Source organism: Sceloporus undulatus, chromosome 6, assembly GCF_019175285.1.
Source record: "Sceloporus undulatus isolate JIND9_A2432 ecotype Alabama chromosome 6, SceUnd_v1.1, whole genome shotgun sequence".
Lineage (NCBI taxonomy): Eukaryota > Metazoa > Chordata > Lepidosauria > Squamata > Phrynosomatidae > Sceloporus > Sceloporus undulatus.
In genome coordinates, this window is record NC_056527.1 from 53,898,735 (window position 1) to 53,919,097 (window position 20,363).

Here is a 20,363-nt window from a genome sequence, read left to right on the forward strand (position 1 = left end):
CAAGAGTTAACATGAACATTCCAATGTAAAGAGGTTGTAAAGAGAGATGAAGTCAGTGTTGAGAGTTAGAGGACACACATTTTAAAAATTAAAAATGCTACGGTTCATAAACCTTATTTGGCTTTGATCAGCTGCTAAATCTGAGAGAGTTTTTGTTGGATTGTTTACGTATGATGATTATATTGGATAACAACGCACTTTACATGTTCTGGTTTTGTTTTCTCAGGGAGAGGATGGGATCGATGGTGTGGATGGAATTGATGGAGAAGAGGTAAGCTGTTTTGTATCTCTTTAGGTCCTAATGCTATCTTTTAAAAAGCAGAAAATAATGTCTGCATTTTTCATCTTCTTCAAGGGATCAGATGGATTTCCAGGACTCAAAGGAGAAAAGGGCAACGCAGGCCAGATGGTACTGTTTTAAACTCTATTACTGTTCCAAGTTTAATTTTGTGAAAAGTGTGAAAGCCATTATATATGGTCAGGGAATGTTTTATATAAATACTCAGAGGAGTGGCTTAGCAAGTACTAAGAGAATGTTCAGGATATGTACCTTTCCAAAAGCACAAAGTAATGATGTATCTACCTCTTAAAACATAATGGCATTTTTTTTTTACATAAAAGAGTCTATGCCCAGATGCCTATGATTTAAAATTCTAATTCAGGAATTTGATTGACCAATAAGATACTGTTAACAAAAGATTTCCCCCCTCCCCTGATTTTGGAAACACAATCACCATAGCTTATGGCCACCACATTATACATTATAGAGGTACAGTATTCCATTGTGTATTTCATAATAAGGGGGTGGTAGTGAGGAACTAAGCCACTACACATATAGAAATACAGGGGACCCTTGGTTTCCTCTTGGTTCAACTGTATAGGATTTTACTGTATATTTCACAACAAGATCACAAACTAGATACAGAATCCACCCACAAAAACCTGGGAAACAAAATCTGAACTGGGACTTTAAATATGTGATTTTTTAAAAAATGGTTGCCTTTGAGATATAGGGGAGTGTGGACCTCCAGATGTTACTGGGTTGCATCTCTCATCATCCTTCCCCAGTTGAAAGACACTGATAGACACTGCCTGCCCCTTTACTATTTAATAATTTCCATGGTTGTAAAATGAAATGTATTAAGCTGTTTGACATTTCACAGCTTTTTTCCCATTCTTCACACACTTTATATCTTAATATGCTGATTTTTAAGCAATAAATCACAGTTTTATAAAAATACGGTTTTGTAAAATTAAGGTAAAAACCACTGAGAATCTTATTGAATCTTAATTGCAAAATAATTTAAGTATTTCCTCCACAGCTTTGAAACTATAAATGCCATCTTACTGTAAACATTTAGGTAAATATACACAAAAACTGTGTATATTCTTTTCCTAAGTTACATAGAGTCTCACACTAAACAAACAAACAAAAAAACTCCTCTACTACTTTATTGGAAAAAGAGGAATCCCTTGAATATTTCCCTATTGGTTGCACCAAGAAACTTTCCCCCTCACTAACTAATTACATCCTTCCACTCTTATTTCTATTTAGTAAATTTGTTTTTGGCATTTAAAAAACCTCTTAAATATAGTTTATATATCTCCCCTATTGTTGGCCAGTTAGGAACTTGTATACTTTTCCTTTTGGAAAAAAAAAGAGCCTCTTGTTACATTTTAAATTTTCATATTTAGGAGCACTACAATTTCCATACCAGCCTCTGAATCACTTTCAAGGGCAGCCTTATGTAAAATATTCAACAGTCTTGGAGCTTAGCAAAAGGTGGCTAATGGAACCAATGTTTCCACTTAGTCAATAATAATAAAAAAATTGAACAATCATTAATTTTGAAAACTTTAGAGCTAAGATGGATTGGTCTGGGAGATTTTCACAAAGGTAACTTATCTCTTCAGGGCAGCTCAGGACCAAGAGGACTTCCTGGAGACTATGGGCAGAAAGGCTTTCAAGGAGATCGTGTAAGTCTCCCTCCATTCATTTGATCATATTTCCTATATTTTATATCATACCATCCAAGTGTCCTGATTTGGCAAGGACACTTCTGATTAATCCTATGTTGTTCCACTTTTTCAACTGCTTTTAAAGTGTTCCAATTTCTTTCTCCTCCTCCCACTTTTCCTGTTTGTTCAGTCTGCAAAAATAGTTTACACTCTTGCATCCAATATCAACTTGGCAGAGAGGAGGAGAGAGACCAAAATCTTTTCTATCCCAGTATGGTCAGTTAAAAGGCACACTCTGCCAACTTACATTCTTCCTAATTAATATCTTTTACCATCTTGACCACAATTTGAGGTTACTTGGCCACATGTGTCCAAATTTTCATCTGCAAAATCTTGGAAAGTATTTTATATATTGTAGTTACAACTTTTTATCTCATTTTTTAAAAGAATGGAGGGGGCACATATAGTGATATAAGTATCAAATTCTGATCTAAGAACTCAAGAGCACTGAAACAGGGCAAAGATGCTTCAAAATCCCCTATGCCACATGGTAAAAGAAGGCCAAAATGAAGGCCCAGAAGGATATCCCTAACCCAATGAGACTCCTAAGAATATTTTTCAGGTTTCCATTTTGGTACTTGGAATCTTGGATGTGCCACAATTCCTTTCTGCTGACTTAGTGAAGAGATCAGTGCTAATATGAAAAGGGGTATCAGTAATGCACATACATGGAGTGGCACAAATATACAAAAAGACACAAGAAACAATATAACAGGTATTTATTGTGTGATAAACATCCAATAAAGTGTGATGAATATACATTAATTTATTCCAGCAAGCATTCCCCGTTTAAATTCCTATGGGCCTCCCTCCTCTCCTGTGGCAAAGAGGATGGGCTAATGGGGCTTTTAGTCTGTTTAATTTTTTGTATAATGTGTATATGATTTTGATTTTATTGTCGTGTATTGTATTGTTTTTATCTATTGCTGTAAGCTGCCCTGATCTTGGGAAGAAGCGGGATACAAATAAAAAGTTTATTTATTTATTATTATTTATTAAGGACCAGTTTTACGTAACAATGTAGCAGAACCAGCAAAAGGACTGATGCACAATACGAGCAAGGTGCAACATGCGAGATGTGCATCACATTGGTCCCAAATGCACATCAGGCACAAGTGCACATTGGACACTCTTGCTGGTGTCCTGTTATGCATCTTTACAATTCACTATAAGGGTTTCATAATGTTTCTGCTATGTAGTAAAGTGTACACAGATTTAAACTGAGTCTTGTAAAATTCTGGCATTTATAATTAAATAACAAGCAACTCTTTCTTTTGTTTGCATGGAAATAAAGTTTTTTCCTTTCTCTCTCTCTCTTTACTTAGGGTAATTCTGGAATGGATAATTCCATAAAAGGAGCAGTTGGTCTTGTAGGAGTACAAGGAAGACAGGTCAGTGTTACCAATTATGTTTTTTTCCTCTTATGGCATATTTCTGATAAAACATCACACAGGTAACATTTAACATGACGTATGGATGAGACTATAAACATAATATTGTGCCTGCAATGTGGAACTGAATGAGGTATGGGAGCATTTATCATCTGCAGCTCAGAGTTTGATGGCAAAGGCCATCAGACAGCCCTTACTGCCAACCAGTGCCACCATGTAGCACACCAAGTTGGAGTTGGGGAACCTATCATACCTTGAACATGAATGTAAGGCAGGTACGGCAGCCCTGAGCTGTGCTGAGGCCTTGAACTGACACTCAAAAAACAAACCAAAAAAAGAAAAGAAAAAACAAACCCAACACACACACACTTTGTGTTGTACCTTGGGGTGAAGGTATTCCTACTGGTGCCAATGGAATCTCTTGTTATAAGGCTAACTGTAACATAGCAGGAGGATGATTTTTGCCAGGAGTATAGCTTGGGAGATGGTAGATAAACCACTCCATGCATTATGATCCTAATGAAAATTGGGGCTCTACAGCATTGTTTCTTAAATTCTTTTGAAAATATCAGCACAGTTTCTTTCTGCACAATTACCATAAGGTATGATTGGATCTAAGGCAGAAGTAGACAAGCGTCATACCCCACAGGCCAAACCATTTTTTGCCCTCTAAGGGATGTGGGGAGTTGTGAGGAGTTGAGCATATTTTGGGGTTTGGGGAACTATTTTCAGGTCCAGCGAGGTAGTTTCTTAAAATGGAAAGTTAACAGATAGTGATAGTCACTCCCTGTTATTAAAAAAGGGCCTCTCCTTGGCCTAAAATGACCCAAGGGGCCAAATGATATGGCAAACATGCCCCTGGCAGATATAGAGGGTGTTTGGGGCATTTGAAGACCGGGGGGGGGGGGGAATTTGTGCATGGTGCAGAAAGATACCTTCAAGGTATCCTGGGGAATTAATGCCCCAGCCTCCCACAATTGTCCCTCCCTCATCTATGACAGCCATATTATAGCAGTTGAGATCCTCATATGATCAACATACTCATTATAATAATACTTTCTTTATTTTGGAGGGTTTTATTCATGTTATTTATTATACCCACACACTATATTTTATCCTAGATTGGCAAGTGTCATTATTTTTCTTACATCTATCCTGGTATTATTGAGCAGGATGGACAATTGTAAGATTCAGTGCAATAACTGGTGCTGAACTGTATTTGTTGTTGTGTTCCATCAAGTCGTATCTGACTTACGGTGACCCTATTAAATTCTCTACCCACAGGGAGAAAGAGGACCAAATGGTTCACCAGGTGCAAAAGGATCCACAGGAAACAAGGTAAGAGCAAATGATAAATGCCAACTAAACATGATAAATACAGAGTGAACATTCTTTCTAAAGTTAAAGAATGAGATAATTTCTAACTAGAATAGGGTTTTAGAATGAGGATTCTAAAGCGAAAGAATGAGGTAACTTGTAACTAGAATAGGATTTTACAGTCAGAATTCTATTCTAGTTAGAAATGATCTCATTCTTTCAGTTTATAAAGAAAGGTCTGTTTAGGCAGAATATATCACTTTAGTGTGACTTTGTGGTAGAGCTCATTGTTCTGCACACTGTCTGCAAAGTATTATCACTTAGTGATATATCCAACTGGAAGGAATGTTTCTTTTGCTGTGTTGGATGAACAAATTAGCAAAACCTGTTACTAGCAATAAAGAGAAGCATCTGGATGTCAAGTGTAATATTTTTTTTTTACAAAACAAAGGAAATGAATGTATGAAGCTTGCTACATTAACACAAACTTTCAGCTCCTACATTAAGTTGTGGGTAGTGAAGGAGAAGAGGGTTTTTTATTTTGTATGAATTGATACTGATGTGTCTGGTAAGTACTATATTGGAGGGGTGTGTGTGTGTGTGTCTGTGTGTGTGTGTGTGTGAATGTTGTTGTTAACTGCGACTTATAGAGACTCTGTGAATAAGAGACCTCCAAATCACCCTGTCATCTTGTTCAGGTCTTGCATGCTCAAGGCTATGGCTTCCTTAATTGAGTCTAAATATATGTACTTTTAATATCAATAAAAGGGGAGGGTTCCTTCCTCCCCCCTTCACTTCAGCCTTTGTCTTTGGGAAAGCTCAGGCAAATATAAAAAATTAAGGGCCAAGGTAGACCATTGGTTGAAACCTGGTTTCTGTTTTCATGAAGATCTGCCATGACCTTTGGACATCTACTTTCATTCAATTACTGATTTATACCTTATGCATTTTCACCCTTACTGTTGTTTATCACTCTGGAGTGTGCACTTATTAAAAGTTTTACAATTGGTTTCATAATAGATTTAGTAGATCATTTAAAATTGATATGTTTTGTGTTTATATCCTAATGTTTTATGTGTTCATTTTTAACCATTTGGGGAGTGTTCATGCTGAATAAAAAATGCACTCATCCCTCCACATTCTCTAGAGTTAGGGGTACAGGATCCCTGTGAATGTGGGGAAAAAACCACATATAACAAAAACAGTGTTTTTACCAGAGAGAACACCTCCCTAGGAATCTCTGGGTCCTCCAGAGCAACTCTGTGGTCAACATCTGCCAGACATTGACCATAGAATTGCACTGGAAGAGCTACAAATGCCTAGTGGAGTGTTCTCTCTAGGAATCTCCAGGTCCTTCAATGCCACTTTTGGTTAAAGGTGACCATAGAGTTGCATTGGAGGAATTAGATATTCCTAGAGAGAACATGTTAATAATCAAATCTGCAAAAGTCAAAGCTGCAAATTTGGGGGGGACAATTGTACTGTTCAGTGAGTTGGCCATGCTTTGGCTTTAGGATTAAAATTCCATGGAGATCAGATTAAATAGTGATGACCCATCAACATTCAATTTTGGGGTAAAGCAATCATGAAAAACAGATTGCGCAGGATGGAACCTTTCCCAGGGCATTCCTTTCTTTTTTAAAAAAATAGTTCAGCCATAATAACTATCTAAACACATCTGTTGTGCTGCTGTAGACAGGGGAGGGCTAAAAAATTCACTTTTATTCTCTTTGGCACAATGCAGTAATGTTCTTGCTTACTGGAAGAGACAAGCAAATACAAAATATTCCAGAGTTTAACTTTATGGAATTCTAGAAGAGTGGATGGGAAATACTGCCTTTTCTGTTGTTCTGAATTATAAAATATTCAACCCAATCAAATTTTATTTCATTATTAGATGTTGGTGATAAAAAAGTATAGAACCTAGCATAAAAGGATATAAAATAACAGATCCAAATTATACAAAAGCTAATCATAAATAAAGCTTAGATGGCCAAATAAACATGCTAATTTTACTTCCCCCTATCCTGTTTTAGGCCTTCCTCTTTCTCAAAAATGCTTTCTTTGACCTACAAAAAGGCAGGTGGGGGTGCAAGTACATATTTAGCTGACAAATTGTGCACACCCAGAATCTTTTAGAGGCTCAGTATTTCATGGGGGGAGATAAAATGGGAGAGGATTTGTTCAGCTTAGATATGTCAAGAGGTTGGTAAAGGATGCAACCAGTGTTTTTCTAATGCATCCCAAATTGGGTTAACATGCTTTGCTCCAAAATTAAGACTCATTGCATGCAAATGAACATGACCCAGGGGGTAGGGGGTTTCCCTGCAGACAATGGATGGCTAACTGAATAGACACATATATCCTCCCATATATCCTCCCACTCTGAGGCCTTGCCATTCAACAACAAACCAAAACTGAGATTAACATGTAAATCACTTCCTCCCAACCACGGGTCACACAGTATATATACCCCACACATTTCCACGGCACAACCCTCTGAAAATGCCAGCTGCAGATGCAGGCAAAAAGCCAGGGATAAATTCTTCCAGAACATGGCCGCATAGCCCAAAAACCCCACAAAGAACTCTGGTTGGGAGTAACAATAAGATTGATGCCTATTTAAATGCATTATATTGACTAGAACAAAAACTTACCCAAAAGGCGAAAAAATTGTGGGGGGGACTTTTTTTGTCTCAGACTTCTTTGTTTTTAGGTTGTTGTTTTTTTTAATAAAGATAAATGAGTATAAGTTTGGTATGTTCTTTGCAACACTCCAGGTGACAATGTTGTATAATGTATTGCTCTGTATGGATTCTGCAATGAAATGTGACTTTGGGAGAGTAGAATCTTCTGTCTTGATGCAAGAGGGTTAAACATGAAACTTAAAGTCAGGTCCTATATGTAACTAGTATTTCTTCTGTCACAGGGAGCAGAGGGAAGAAAAGGACCAACTGGAGAACAGGTATGTTTATCTTAATTTGAGGCAATCCATATGGGAAAGTATGACCCCCCCCCCCCAAACTGGCAAGGATAGAATGGTGTGTGTGGGGGGGGGGGAGAAAATATGTGGCATTCCGACACCACTATTACACCATCATAAAGTCAGTCTTTGAGACAGGTAGTGAAAATTCAGAGAAGGCTGGGTGGACACTGAAATATACATGATGGAGGTGTAAGATTGCTGCATAGGATTGGCAAGAAGGAATTCAGGGGAAGCTCATTTTGAACAAGGAGGGTCATGATTTCTTTCCTATGGGATGGATCCAGGCCAAAGTGTTTGTAACAGGAGTTATCCATCCATTCTCTAGCAGTCTAATGTCACCGGGTGTATGGAATGTAGAAGTTTCATCTCTCAAATTTTTGCAGATTCTCCCTTCTCTCTTAGCCTTCCCTCTTTAAGACACAGCCTAGTCCATTCTCTGGATTCCATAATTATGGCAACGTCTGGGTGGTGGTGGACCAGGGAGTGGGGAAAGTAGGTTCTTCTTCCAGCCCCTCAATGAGCATCCACAAGTACCTTTTGGTGAAAGGGGGTTCTCTGGGTTGCCCCACTGGGTCACAGGACTCAGAGATAGGAAAGGGAAAAACCTTTGGCACAAGACTAGATTAGTTTTCTCCTTTAGAGCTTCGGGTGTTAGCAGAGAGCCAACATGGTCTGGTTTCCTGGAAATAGGCCAGCAAAGAACAAGCTAGATGGATTAGCTTCCCTCTGAGGTTGGGGTGGCTCAGCCTTCACATGCTGGTGAGGAAGTAAAACCACAGCTGCTTCAGCATATACAGTTGGCCCTTCTTATACACAGATTTTTTTTTAATACATGGATTCAAGCATCCATGGTTTGAAAATGTAAAAAAAAAGTATAAATTTCAAATATCAAACCTTTATTTTCCATTTTTTATAAGAGACACCATTTTGCTATGTCATTAAATTGTTATCCATGGGGGATCTTGGAACCAAATCCCAGCATATAACAAGGGTCCACTGTACTGTATGAAGCAGTCCTACTGCAGATCAGAATTGAATTGTTAATAAAATAGCCTTCAGTTTATCCATACACTTTGTGCATTTGTCTCTTTATTTTGACTAGATGAGCAGTTATTGTTTTGCCAGAAATAATCACTTTCCTGCCACTAAACACACAGTCCAATGGGATGTTTAGAGGAGTGTGAAGTTATGTGTGTGCCTCCCATACCTCAGTCCATCTCTCCATCTTCATGCCTTGAAAATCCTCCAAGGTGAAACAGCTTGCAACAGGAATAGAAGGGAAAATAAATAGGGATAAAGACAGAGAACCCAAACTATCAGCATGTGTGGGGGTATCTGTTCACACTTACTGCCTGTGTATATTCCAGTTTGTGCAAAGAGGGTGAAAACTGGGCTATGTTGAGTGTGACTAAAAAAAAAAAGGCATGGACTGTGCCCAATATGACTGCAGCTAAATTTCAATACACAAAAGGTAGCAATGTATATGATTTTTTTTAAGTTCTAAAAGCTAAACAAAAATATGAAAGCCACTTAAGAAAATAATTACTGCCGAGAACTGTGTCTTCATACAGGGGCAGAAAGGAATCCCTGGTCCTGAAGGTTTGCAAGGAAAACAAGGATTTCAAGGTCCACAGGTAAATTTTATTACTACTGAGGATTACGGTAATTGTAGCTATAACATTAATACTACAGTATAGTGTATGTTAAGACAAGTAGTAAAATGCATACTTTGCATGCAGAAACTTCCCAGTTCAGTCCTTGACATCTCCAGATGAATGGATCAGATAGGAGATGTTATAAAAGACCTCTGTCAAGTCTTAGAAACTGCTGACCTGTGAATCATCATCTTGCACATTACCTCCTTCCTTGTCATAGGAATTATGACCATGTGTGAAAAATTGTGCCTGAAACTGGCAAACCACTGTGATGATCTCTTATGTCATCATTTGACTTATTAAAAATAATAATAACCAAATGAGAATGACAAAACTCACAGATCTCACAGATAATGGATTCTAAATGTTTGTCAGACACCTGTACTGCACAATCTTCTCCCATGACATTATGCTTCTCCCACATGCATGCGTGCGCGCACGCGCGCGCGCGCACACACACACACGTGGGAAATGTTTTTTTTTCTGCTGTAAATTTATATATGTTTCTATCTAAAAACATGAAAAAAATCACTTTTCAAGTATAGTTTTGGGTGAATTTCCTGCATTTGTTTTTCAGGGAACAGAGGGAATTCCTGGTTTAACAGGAGAGAAAGGACAGTCAGGAAATAAAGGCCCTCAGGTAAAATGATCTTTTACAGCTTTCATTGGGAGCACCAATATTTCTTTTCTGACACTGTTTCAAAATGGGAAACTGAGTGAAATTTAGGGCACTACTTTTTGAAGTAATCCAGTCTTTCAATCTCTACCTTGTTTCTTTTCAGCAAAAAAAGGGGGAAGAATATCTCATTAATAATTAACACTGAAAGACTTTATATTGTCAAATTCATGCATTCCACTTTGAAGCAGTAGGGTGTTCCAGGGGCCAAGTGCTCATCCAGGAATCAGTTTCCTGAGAAGCAAGTCTCTGGAAAATTGTGCTGATTCTGTGATAATATATTAATTTGCACTTAGGGTCTTCCAGACCATCCTAAAAAAATGTGAATTGTTGCAATATAATTCCTTGGGATTTGCCAAGTTTTGGGGAGTTCATTGTTGCAAGTTATTGGATCTGTACTAGGCCTCTTCCAAACATATTTTTTTAAATCTGTGCATGGTTTGTTGAGGTGGTCCTATGGTTTGGAGAGTGCATTTTCTTCTCTGGGTTTTATTTTAATTTTTTTTTTTACAGTTATTGCACTGTTTAGGGTATAAGTTTCAATTTCACTAATGCATGATAACTCTTAAGAACTTTATAAAAAACACAGAAAGGAAAAGGATAATTTTTGTTCTGATATGCCTTGGAATTAAAAAGAAGCCCACTTGAGAATGGAAATAAAAAATGGCATCTTTTGCCAGCAATTGCCAGAAAATAGGAAGGAGGGCCTTCCTATTTGAATTAAAAGAAAAAGAATCAAAGAACTACAGCAATAAATACCAAAACTTCAAGTTTGCCCCATCTGGGGGAGAGCATACATACAGTCTGAGTGTAAGACAGGGGTCCACTGCATTTTCCAGGGTTTAAAACCAAATTAATCTAGCTGCTGAGAAACGGCAAAGTTAAAACTTGTAGATTCCCATTGCTTTCATATTTAGAGCTAGTGAACTGAGAATTCTAGTTTTTCTAAACTAGATGACTTTAGAACAGCACCAGGAATCATGAATCATGAATTCAGAAATAAGCCAACTTTTGAAGTGAGACAATTCCTTCTCTGCTCCTGCCAAACACATATAGAAGAAAATAGAAGCAGTGATGTTAGACCCTTTTATCTCATCACACATTTATTGGAACTAGTTTAATAACATCTGAAGAGGGCTATAGTTAGAAGAGATCTTGAATACTATTAATCAGATTTATTAGACTGCAAGGTATCCTGAGGGCCATTTAGACTGATTTCAATGACATTAACTATATAGTATTTTTTCATTTAATATTAATAAGTCAGTATGTATTTGAACAGAGTTTAATCCTACCCATACAGAGGGAACATGTTGATCTCTTAAAGGGAAGCATATTAGTGATATTTAACTGTAACTGAAATGTTGTTGGGATGGTAAAAGGGGAGGAAAAGTGATTTTATTTTGTGATCCAGCCAGGAACAGGTTAGAATCTCCTTGTGGGTTACAACATGTGAAATATTGTCTTAATAGCTAATTAAAATGGAGTGCTACAGAGGCTGAGAAGGTAAACAGCGTGGCAGCGAGCCTTCTTGAAAAGAAGGACTTTATATAATTTTTACTTTTGCCTGTACCAAAATGTTTGTTATAATGCTCATTTTGTTTTCAGGGAGGTTCTGGAGTGGAAGGTCCTAAAGGGAATCTAGGAAAACCTGGACCCAGAGGAAATAAAGTATGTGTGCAAATTTTTCATTATCAACCCTTTCCAAACAAAGTGTAAAGTTTGCCCACAAACTATAGATGGTGAGGAGAAAATTCTTGAATTCAGATTTTTGTTTCATCCTCTGAAGAAATCACTCTGACATTTCAATAAAGGCTTCCAACGTTTTTTCCTATTCTTCTTTTGTTTAAAAAAAAGTTCTTTGTAATGACAGCTGGTAGTTTCCATGTCAGTTGGTGATGAAATCATTCTAGGTTTTACAGTAGTTTGAATTTTGATGGAGCTGTCCAAGGTGCTGAATCTGTTTGTGAACTAGAATTCAATACCTTGGATAACTCATTCAAAATCTAGATCAAACCCAAGAAGAGATACACAACTTTACCAACAAGAAATCCAATAGCAACCACCAGCTCTCTGATCTTAAGCAATGCATAACAGGCAGAAATCAACAAGTGGGCTTCCCCCCTACCACTAATTTCCTGAAATGCTGTTCCAGAAGGCGTTTAATGGGACAGCCCTGATTTATATTCATATCAAGCAGAACCTGGGAAAATTTCTTTGTGGGACTAAGATAGCAGAATCCAATCAAACCCATTCAATCTGGATAATCTGGGGGTTCTAAACCCCCCCCCAAGAGCAACTTTTCCACGTTCTAGTATTCAAATGCAATTGAATCACCACAGAGAAAAATGAGACAGATTTTATATAGCAGTGGCTGGGCTGCAGCCAGTCTCTGTTCATGTCAAAGTTCTTGGAAACAGGGAGTATGTCTTAGTGCAAACAGAGCTCTTTGTTAATGTCAATGATATTTGTTTGTTTGAATAGTAATGATGTAAAATAAAGGTAGTAAATTTGGCTGATACATCAATAAGGCTGAAATTACTTTAACTACAGCCCAGGTTCTTCCCATAGCACAATAGCTTTACTTGAATATTTGAGGTACATGATTTATCTATATTTGGGGATGATTATTCAGAATGAACTACACCTCAACTCATGCTTTTCATATGGTTTGATGGATTCTGCTCTGATTCTGATTCAGAAATTTTGAGTGTTGGTTTACTCTTTCTCACATCTGGTATCACATTATTTTGGTCAACAGGGAGAACCTGGAGATCCTGGAGAGAAAGGAAGAAGAGGCTCCCGTGGGCAACGAGGAATGAGGGTTCGTTGGTTCAGTAGTGTGACTAAAAATAGACACTGCTCTGCATGTGAAGGGTCATGTAAATGGCCTGTATAGGCTGCCATAATGTTAGTGATATATGCATGCATAAGTTGCACTACACATGCAGGTTGAATTAATCACCATAGTGCAATGGAAGCATTCTGAATACAACAATGTTGTGCATTTTGGTTGAGCAAGGTACAATATGCTCTGCACAACAGCACCCAGTCATTGACATGTGTTGTGCAGTGTTGCTATTCGGTGTGAGGGTTGTGTAGTACTGGCATAGCATATGTCTGAATGCAGATATTTACACTACAGTGGTACCTCGGGATACGAAATACCCAGGTTACGAAATTTTCGGGATACGAAAAAATCCCATAGGAAAACATTGTTCCGGGTTACGAATGTTTTTTCGGGTTACGAAAAAACTTTTGGTGCTTTTTTCGGCTTTTTCGCACGGAATCGCGGCTTTTCCCCATTAGCGCCTATGGCAATTCGGCTTACGAAGGCTTTTCGGGTTACGAACGGTGCCACGGAACGAATTAATTTCGTAACCCGAGGCACCACTGTATCCTGAAAGTGTAAAACACCCAAAATTTCTGCTGTAGTGTAGCCATATCAAGAGTATCTCAAGCACTGAAATTTCATGGCCAACATCATGACCTAGAGACAGATTCTGGAGATGTCTCAATGGACAGGATTCTGTAATGTTACATAGAGAGCTTCTGGTGGTTTCATAGGGGAAGTCCTCATTATTGTCAATTAGCATGTTACATTAATAATCACAACTGCTTACAACATGTTATTCAAACACACACACAGGAGGCCTTGCAAATGAAAACACAATTTAGTTTTTTCTGAGCTCTTTTGCCCAGCTGTATTTATTGCAGCTTCACAAGTATTACTTTTATACAAGGGAGTTGTACTCCAGCAAAATAAAGTTCCCCAAGACCTGCTTTGAACAATAACAACAACAAAAAACAAACAGCTCCTAGCTTGGTTTTCAACAGTTTTCAATTTTCTTTAAGACATGTTGGTTTCTAGTCTAACCAAAGAAACCTTTTCCAGTCAAAAAGAAAGATTTCCATGCTTTAGTTGTGTGACCACATGCACTATAATGAAGATGGTAATTCTCTTTTTCAAAGGCTCCCAGAGGACAGAAGGTGTCCTCTCTTGGAAGCTTGTCCAGTCTAAGTTTGAATCAAAGGTAAAGAATCCCAAAAATTAGAAATCAGGGATCTTGGAGTTAGTCATCCCCATTTATAACCTGGAAAGCAGATTTGACTGTCACACAGTCCATCTAGTTACAGCCTTTATCACTCATAGGTGATGTATTGTATCTCTTTTAAATTATTATAGAATGAGAGAGTTACAAGAGACCTCAAGGCCCATCAAGTCCAACCCCATACTTAATTTACATAAAGTTTTATGACAAATGATATACTCTTGTTCTACTCCTTGGTAACATATGTCATCTCTTGGAGTTATGTATAACTGCCTCCCTTCCATTGCAAACCTGGAACTGTATTAAAAGGAGGCAGAAGAATGACACAAAGGTCAGATACTCTGGGAGAAGTGGCAGTTTTCACATGAAGGCTTGAGTTTCCTATCCTGAGGAAGACTGCAAGCTTTATTTATATGAAGAAATCATTTCTAAAGGAGGTCTACTATATAACTGCAAGCCAATGTAAGCCACGTGGTAAAGAGTAGTAACTGAAATCAAGTGAATTCAGGAATATCTAAAATAGAAGCATTTGAATCCCATTGTAGGATTCAATATAAATCCTTTAAATAAATAAATAAATAATAAATAACTAAATACTTGTCTGTTCTAGGGTGAAGATGGAGCTGATGGATATGGCAAACAAGGGATTAAAGGATCAAAGGTAATTGTATACAACTGCAAATGAAGATTTTCTCTTGCCATTTAGACTCATACAATAAAATACTGATTTGCATTTCTGGTAACTTGTTTAGAATAATTTTTATGCAACATAAAAATTATTCTAAACAAGTCACCAGAAATGCAAATCAGTATTTTATTGTATGAGTCTAAATGGCATTAAAATCAATATGATATGCAGGGGCATGCCTACAGAAAGGAGTGCTGCCTTGGTTTATTCCAATTTAATCTGGGAATTCTAATCCCAAAGGGTATAGTTCTTATTTCACCTAATTTCAAACTGAGCAGATACATGTAATTAACAGCTGAGGGGACTTTAAATTGAAATAAATGTACTACCTCTGATGTTGTGGGAACTTTTTGGCTCCCCGACCAGCTATCACTAAAGAATCATGCTAATTTTTGAACTAAAGAGTGGCTGATTTCTTCAGGGGTGGCCCCTGCTGCAGAATAAACATGGGAAAGCACACCCCTCTATTTATTTTCCTTATTTGCACCTTGGATTTGCTAGGTTTATTATACTTATAGATACTGTTCCTTCTCTGTTATTGCATTCTTTAGAGACATTTTCACTGCTCATGTGAGATGCAGTAGGTTTTCTGTCCCTAAAGGCACCCAGTTTAATCTGATCTTGGAAGTTAAGCAGAATCAAGCCTGGTTAGTACTTGGATGGAAGACCACCAACAAATACCAGTTGTTGTAGGCTGTATTTCAGATGAAGGAACTAACAAATCACCTCTGAGTTTTTGTTTTGTGTTGTTTTTGTTTTGCCTATGAAAACCCTATGAAATCCATGAGGTCGCCTTAAGTTGACAGGCGACTTGAATGCATATATGCACATATACAAAAGCATTTAGTACAAATATGATGATGGTGTATTGTTGACTCTGGCCTGTTATAGACTGCCAAAATAAAGCTGCTTCGGGTCTCTTTGGAGGTATGCTATTTAAATGATGCATGGGTCCTAAGAGTCCGGAGGTCGCGCCAAAGCCACACTCCATCCCTAAGCACTGGAGTGCAGCTTTGGTGCAGCTTCCGGATTCTTAGGATGCATGCATCATTTAAACAGCATATCTCCAAAGAGGCCCGAAGCAGCTTTATTTTGGCAGTCTGTAACAGGCCTCTGTTTTTATCATCACCTTCTGACAGTAGTGGTTTTTTTTTTTACAGATTTGTTTAATAAATTGAAATAAATGGGAAAACCCTGCTTCTATATTAGTTTCCCATACAAAGCTCTACATATGTATTGAATATCATGTTGATCTAAGCCAAAGATGGGCAAAGTGCATTCTGTGGGTCACACAGGACCACTTTTGCCATTAAATGCCCCACAATGTCTGAGAACATATTGGCACACATGCACCATATTTTTGTCCCACCAAGCCATTTCAGGCTTAGGAGAAAACAGGAAAAATATCTGTAGTCTCTGCTTCATTTTGGAGACTTGTGGAAATGTTTTTTGCACAGTCAAGCATTTAAGAATTGCCTAGGAGAAAGTTTTCTTGAAACATTATTTTCCTGTGAGACCTAAAGGCAATGTGTATTATTTCAAAACCATTTTTTTATTTTGTGTAAAGTAGTTTGTGAGCATCCTTGCTGAGAAACAGACTGAAAGTCATGTATCAAGAAGTTATACTTGCTTAGAAAAGACTAATATAATTTGGTTATTATAGCAGCTATATCAAACAGTCTTAGGTTTTTAACATTTTAGTTAATGAGGGTAATTTGTTAGTCTTTTGTATTTAGTTATTGTTTTATTATATGTCTGGTTTATGTCTGTTCTGTTTGCCTAAAACAAAATTTTATTTTCTTAAAATAGTAATATGTATTTTTGAAAGCAACTATAACATATATAATTAAATTTTAGGGAGATGAAGGTTTTCCAGGAGACATTGGACTACAGGTATCTCCATGCATGTTTTCTTAGGGTCATATCCTATTACTGGAAGCAATCTCAGGGCTGTCCTTTTGGCATTTCTGGTAATAAATTGAACTGAATTTAATACTGAATTCTTGAATTTCAAATACAATACATTCATGACTTTTGCCATAGCGATGTGGAAACATGGATTCTCCTTTACCCATGGACAATATCCAATAGGGGATTTCAAATTTATAATGGATTTAGTCTGCCTATTGTTCTAGATTTACCTTATTTCTTTACATCCTCAATCACCTTTAAATGGTTCTGTTATAATGTTCCAAGAGGGAACCGAATCTGATTTATATCATAAATGAATCTGTTATATATCTGTTAAACATTTTATTTAATTATTTATTGTCCTGCTTTAGTTGAGAAATACCTAGGGGCTAATTTTTTAACTGGAGAGAGCACATTTGAATCATTTATGGTTATTCAATTCATGTGTTTGTAAGCATATTATAGTGATTATTGCTATTATCTGCTACTGCTGCTAGTGAGCAATGAATGCATATGGGTTTTCTTTGCAACAGTCAAATGGCATCTTCCTTGCTATATGATGGCCCATTTCAGTGGGGTCATTTCAGGAAATATCTTGCCTTTTGCATTCTTCATATTTGTTTCCTTGTTACATTTTAACCATCCTCACTTTGTATTAAATTCAAAAGGGTGAACCTGGAGACGTGGGCATTCCTGGGGAACCTGGTCAAAAAGGAGCTTGTGGAAGAATGGTATTGTGAATAGGAATTTATGCAAGTCTGTTGTAATATTATTGTATTGGTTGAGTTGTTACCCATCTTCACACTACAACACTTGTGTCTATTATTTATTTTTAACCTTCTGGCTTAGATCCAGACTTAGAGTACACTCCCTAAAATCAAACAGATTTAATCTTTGTTGAAACAGGGCTGAAACATATGGCCCAAATGCGGCATGGCAGCGGCAATACTAGGGTAAGGAGATCGCGCACCAACTGCACGGTCCTTAAAACTAGCATGGCATGGCAGCATCCTGATGGCGGCCTCCCATCCACATGGGCAATGCCATCTTTACGTAAACAACATGCAATGTCCACACATCACTGTGCATCACTTACGTCATTAATGCACCATTGGTGCATTCACGATGGCTGGCACCAGTACGAAAAGAACCCTTTTTCCAGGTTCTTTTTACTCTGGATTGATGCCATGCGGTCTGGTGGCTGCGGTGTGCCTCCAGAGAGAAATAGGCCGCCGGCAGGCCGACCTTTTATGATGGTTTGTCCCACGCCATTGCGTGTCTTCATGTCATTTCTAATTATGGCAATCCTAAAATGAACCCATCATGGCTTTTCTTGGCAAAATTTATTCAGTGGGGGGTTACCATTGCCTTCCTCTGAGGTTGAAAGAAGGTGATTTACCCAAGGTCACCCAGTGGGTCACTCAATGGGATTCCATGGCTGAGCATAATTTAAATTAATCATGACTAATTTAAATCCCATTGAGTTCTGTATGGGGGATTTTGAATTCAATACACTCAGATCAATTTTATTCTTAAGTTAGGTACCCCATTCTTAATGGGGCCTCAAGACTGCAGAGAAATCTGATCACTCGATTTCCTGTTCCAGTTGAAGATCTTTCTATGGGGTCAAGAGATATTAAGGTTCATAGGAAGATCAAAAATCATTCTGGGCAGCCAAAGAAAATATAGGGATGGTCCCTAAAATCTAGATGTCTAACTGAAAAATAGGTTTTCCAGTTTGTGTTGCAGTCATTGCAACAGCAAACTGCACACTGATGTCCAAACAGGAATGCATTCTATGGAAAGTACTTCTGAGTATCAGTAACATCAGGCTAAGCATCAGTGTCATCCATCAGAACCACATGCAACCAAATTTCCACCACAGTGCTGCTTGAGCAGAGGTCTGACTATGGCTAAAGAAAGTATCCAAGTTTGACAATAAGCAGGGAGCTGGAAAAAAAAACTTTGTGTGTATATTGGGTGTGGGGTAGGGCTATGTGAGAGAAAATATTTATTTGCCTCCTTTCTTACATGTGTATTACCCTTATTGTGCCATTATAATTAGCTCTTATTTTTGGTACTAGAAGCCTGCTTTTCTGCCATTATTTTTAGGAAATATGTAAGTGTACAGATTTATGTGGTTACTGGATACAAATAAACCTTTTAATACCTCCAGGATATCTCCGGACTGAAAGGTGCAGCAGGTGATCCAGGAGCATGGGGTTATCCAGGACATCCGGTAGGTGTTTCTTTAACAGAATGTGTGCTAGTTTATCTCCATCAGTGACACATCTCTTTTCATTCTCCAGGTGATTAGAATGCAAATAAATCTAGATTAATGCAGTCAGTATTCCTTCTTAGACAAAAAGCCTCTGAAGTCAGCTGTTAGTAAAATTATATAATGCCATCGCTACCCAAGGTAGGTTTCCTTAACAAGAGAATTACTGGTATTTGGGATTAAACACAAAGAAGAGCAAGGCTCCAGTAGCTTTAATTTAACTCACTTGTGCTGACTCTATCCTAGGATTTTCTTGACAAGATTTATTCACAGGTTGAGAGAGTGTAATTTGCCCAAGGTAAGCCAGTGGTTTTCCATGAAATGGTTGTATTTCTGTGGCCAATGGAGGCATGCTTTCCCCCCAGATTGTCCTAGGATATTATTCTATGGCAGTTTTTATTTCATTTCCTCCTTGATGTGATTTTGGGGTGATTTTTGCACCCAAAAATCTTTATAGTGTTTCTGAAACAAAAGTGGAAGGGGTTTATCAGTTTGAGTTTTTTTCATATTAGTAGTAAAGATATTTATAGTAGAACAACAACAAGAACAACAACAATAGTTAAAGGATCATTATTGCACTTGTAGGTTGCATGCACACTACAGAAATAATCCAGTTTGACACCACTTTAACTCCCATAGCTCAATGCTATGGAATTTCGAGAATTGTAGTTTCTTGTGGCACCAGAGCTCTTTAACAGCGAAGGCTAAATGTTTCACAAAAGTAGTTCATATAATTCCATAGCATTGAGCCATGGCAGTTAAAGTGGTATCAAACTGGATTATTTCTACAATATAGATGTAGCCACTAACCAGAAAGAATCAATAACTCTTAAAAACATAGAAAAGGGAAACGTTAAATGGATAAAAATAAACATCATTATGTTATTTAAAATACTATATCAAAAGCATTATCTGTCAGATTACAACACACAGCTAGATCGTCATTATTCTTGTCGTTGGTAGATATAGTAGAAGCGTAAATTGAATATTATGTTTGGGGGCATATTTTTCAGTGAGAGTTATGGTCTTCAGTTAAGGGTGGAAAGTCATTAGATCTTTGTTTGTGTATTGTTTATGTTGAGGAGGGTTAAGTCTGTTTTTTATATCTGTAGTCTAGTATTTTATGTAAAGAAATGTGTGTGGACAAAAATATTCATGCTTGGGAGGATGCCACCCACAAAGGGTCGGGAATGAGAAACTGTCCCCTTCTCCCATGACTTATCCTGAGTTATTGCATCATTCCCAAAATGCTGCTAGACTGCTCAAGGCAATGAAGCCATGATTTGAATGAAGTAGTAGGTTCTTAGAATTCACTTTCTCTTCATATCCCCCTTTGAAACACTTTGTGAAAATTCAGCCCACATTTATCACAATTACACTTCACGGGCAC

The 20,363-nt window shown here is 37.6% G+C and overlaps 1 protein-coding gene across 1 annotated transcript in view; it reads left to right on the forward strand.

Annotated features, from left to right (window-relative positions):
• LOC121933367 (collagen alpha-6(VI) chain-like) overlaps positions 1-20,363 on the forward strand; it is a 68,165-nt gene that overhangs the window by 31,731 nt on the left and 16,071 nt on the right. The window contains 14 exon segments of the mRNA XM_042472989.1: positions 227-271; positions 356-409; positions 1,915-1,977; positions 3,345-3,410; positions 4,695-4,748; positions 7,657-7,692; positions 9,285-9,347; positions 9,946-10,008; positions 11,653-11,715; positions 12,806-12,868; positions 14,707-14,757; positions 16,642-16,677; positions 17,364-17,426; positions 18,872-18,934. Of these exon segments, the coding sequence (XP_042328923.1) occupies positions 227-271; positions 356-409; positions 1,915-1,977; positions 3,345-3,410; positions 4,695-4,748; positions 7,657-7,692; positions 9,285-9,347; positions 9,946-10,008; positions 11,653-11,715; positions 12,806-12,868; positions 14,707-14,757; positions 16,642-16,677; positions 17,364-17,426; positions 18,872-18,934 (783 nt within the window).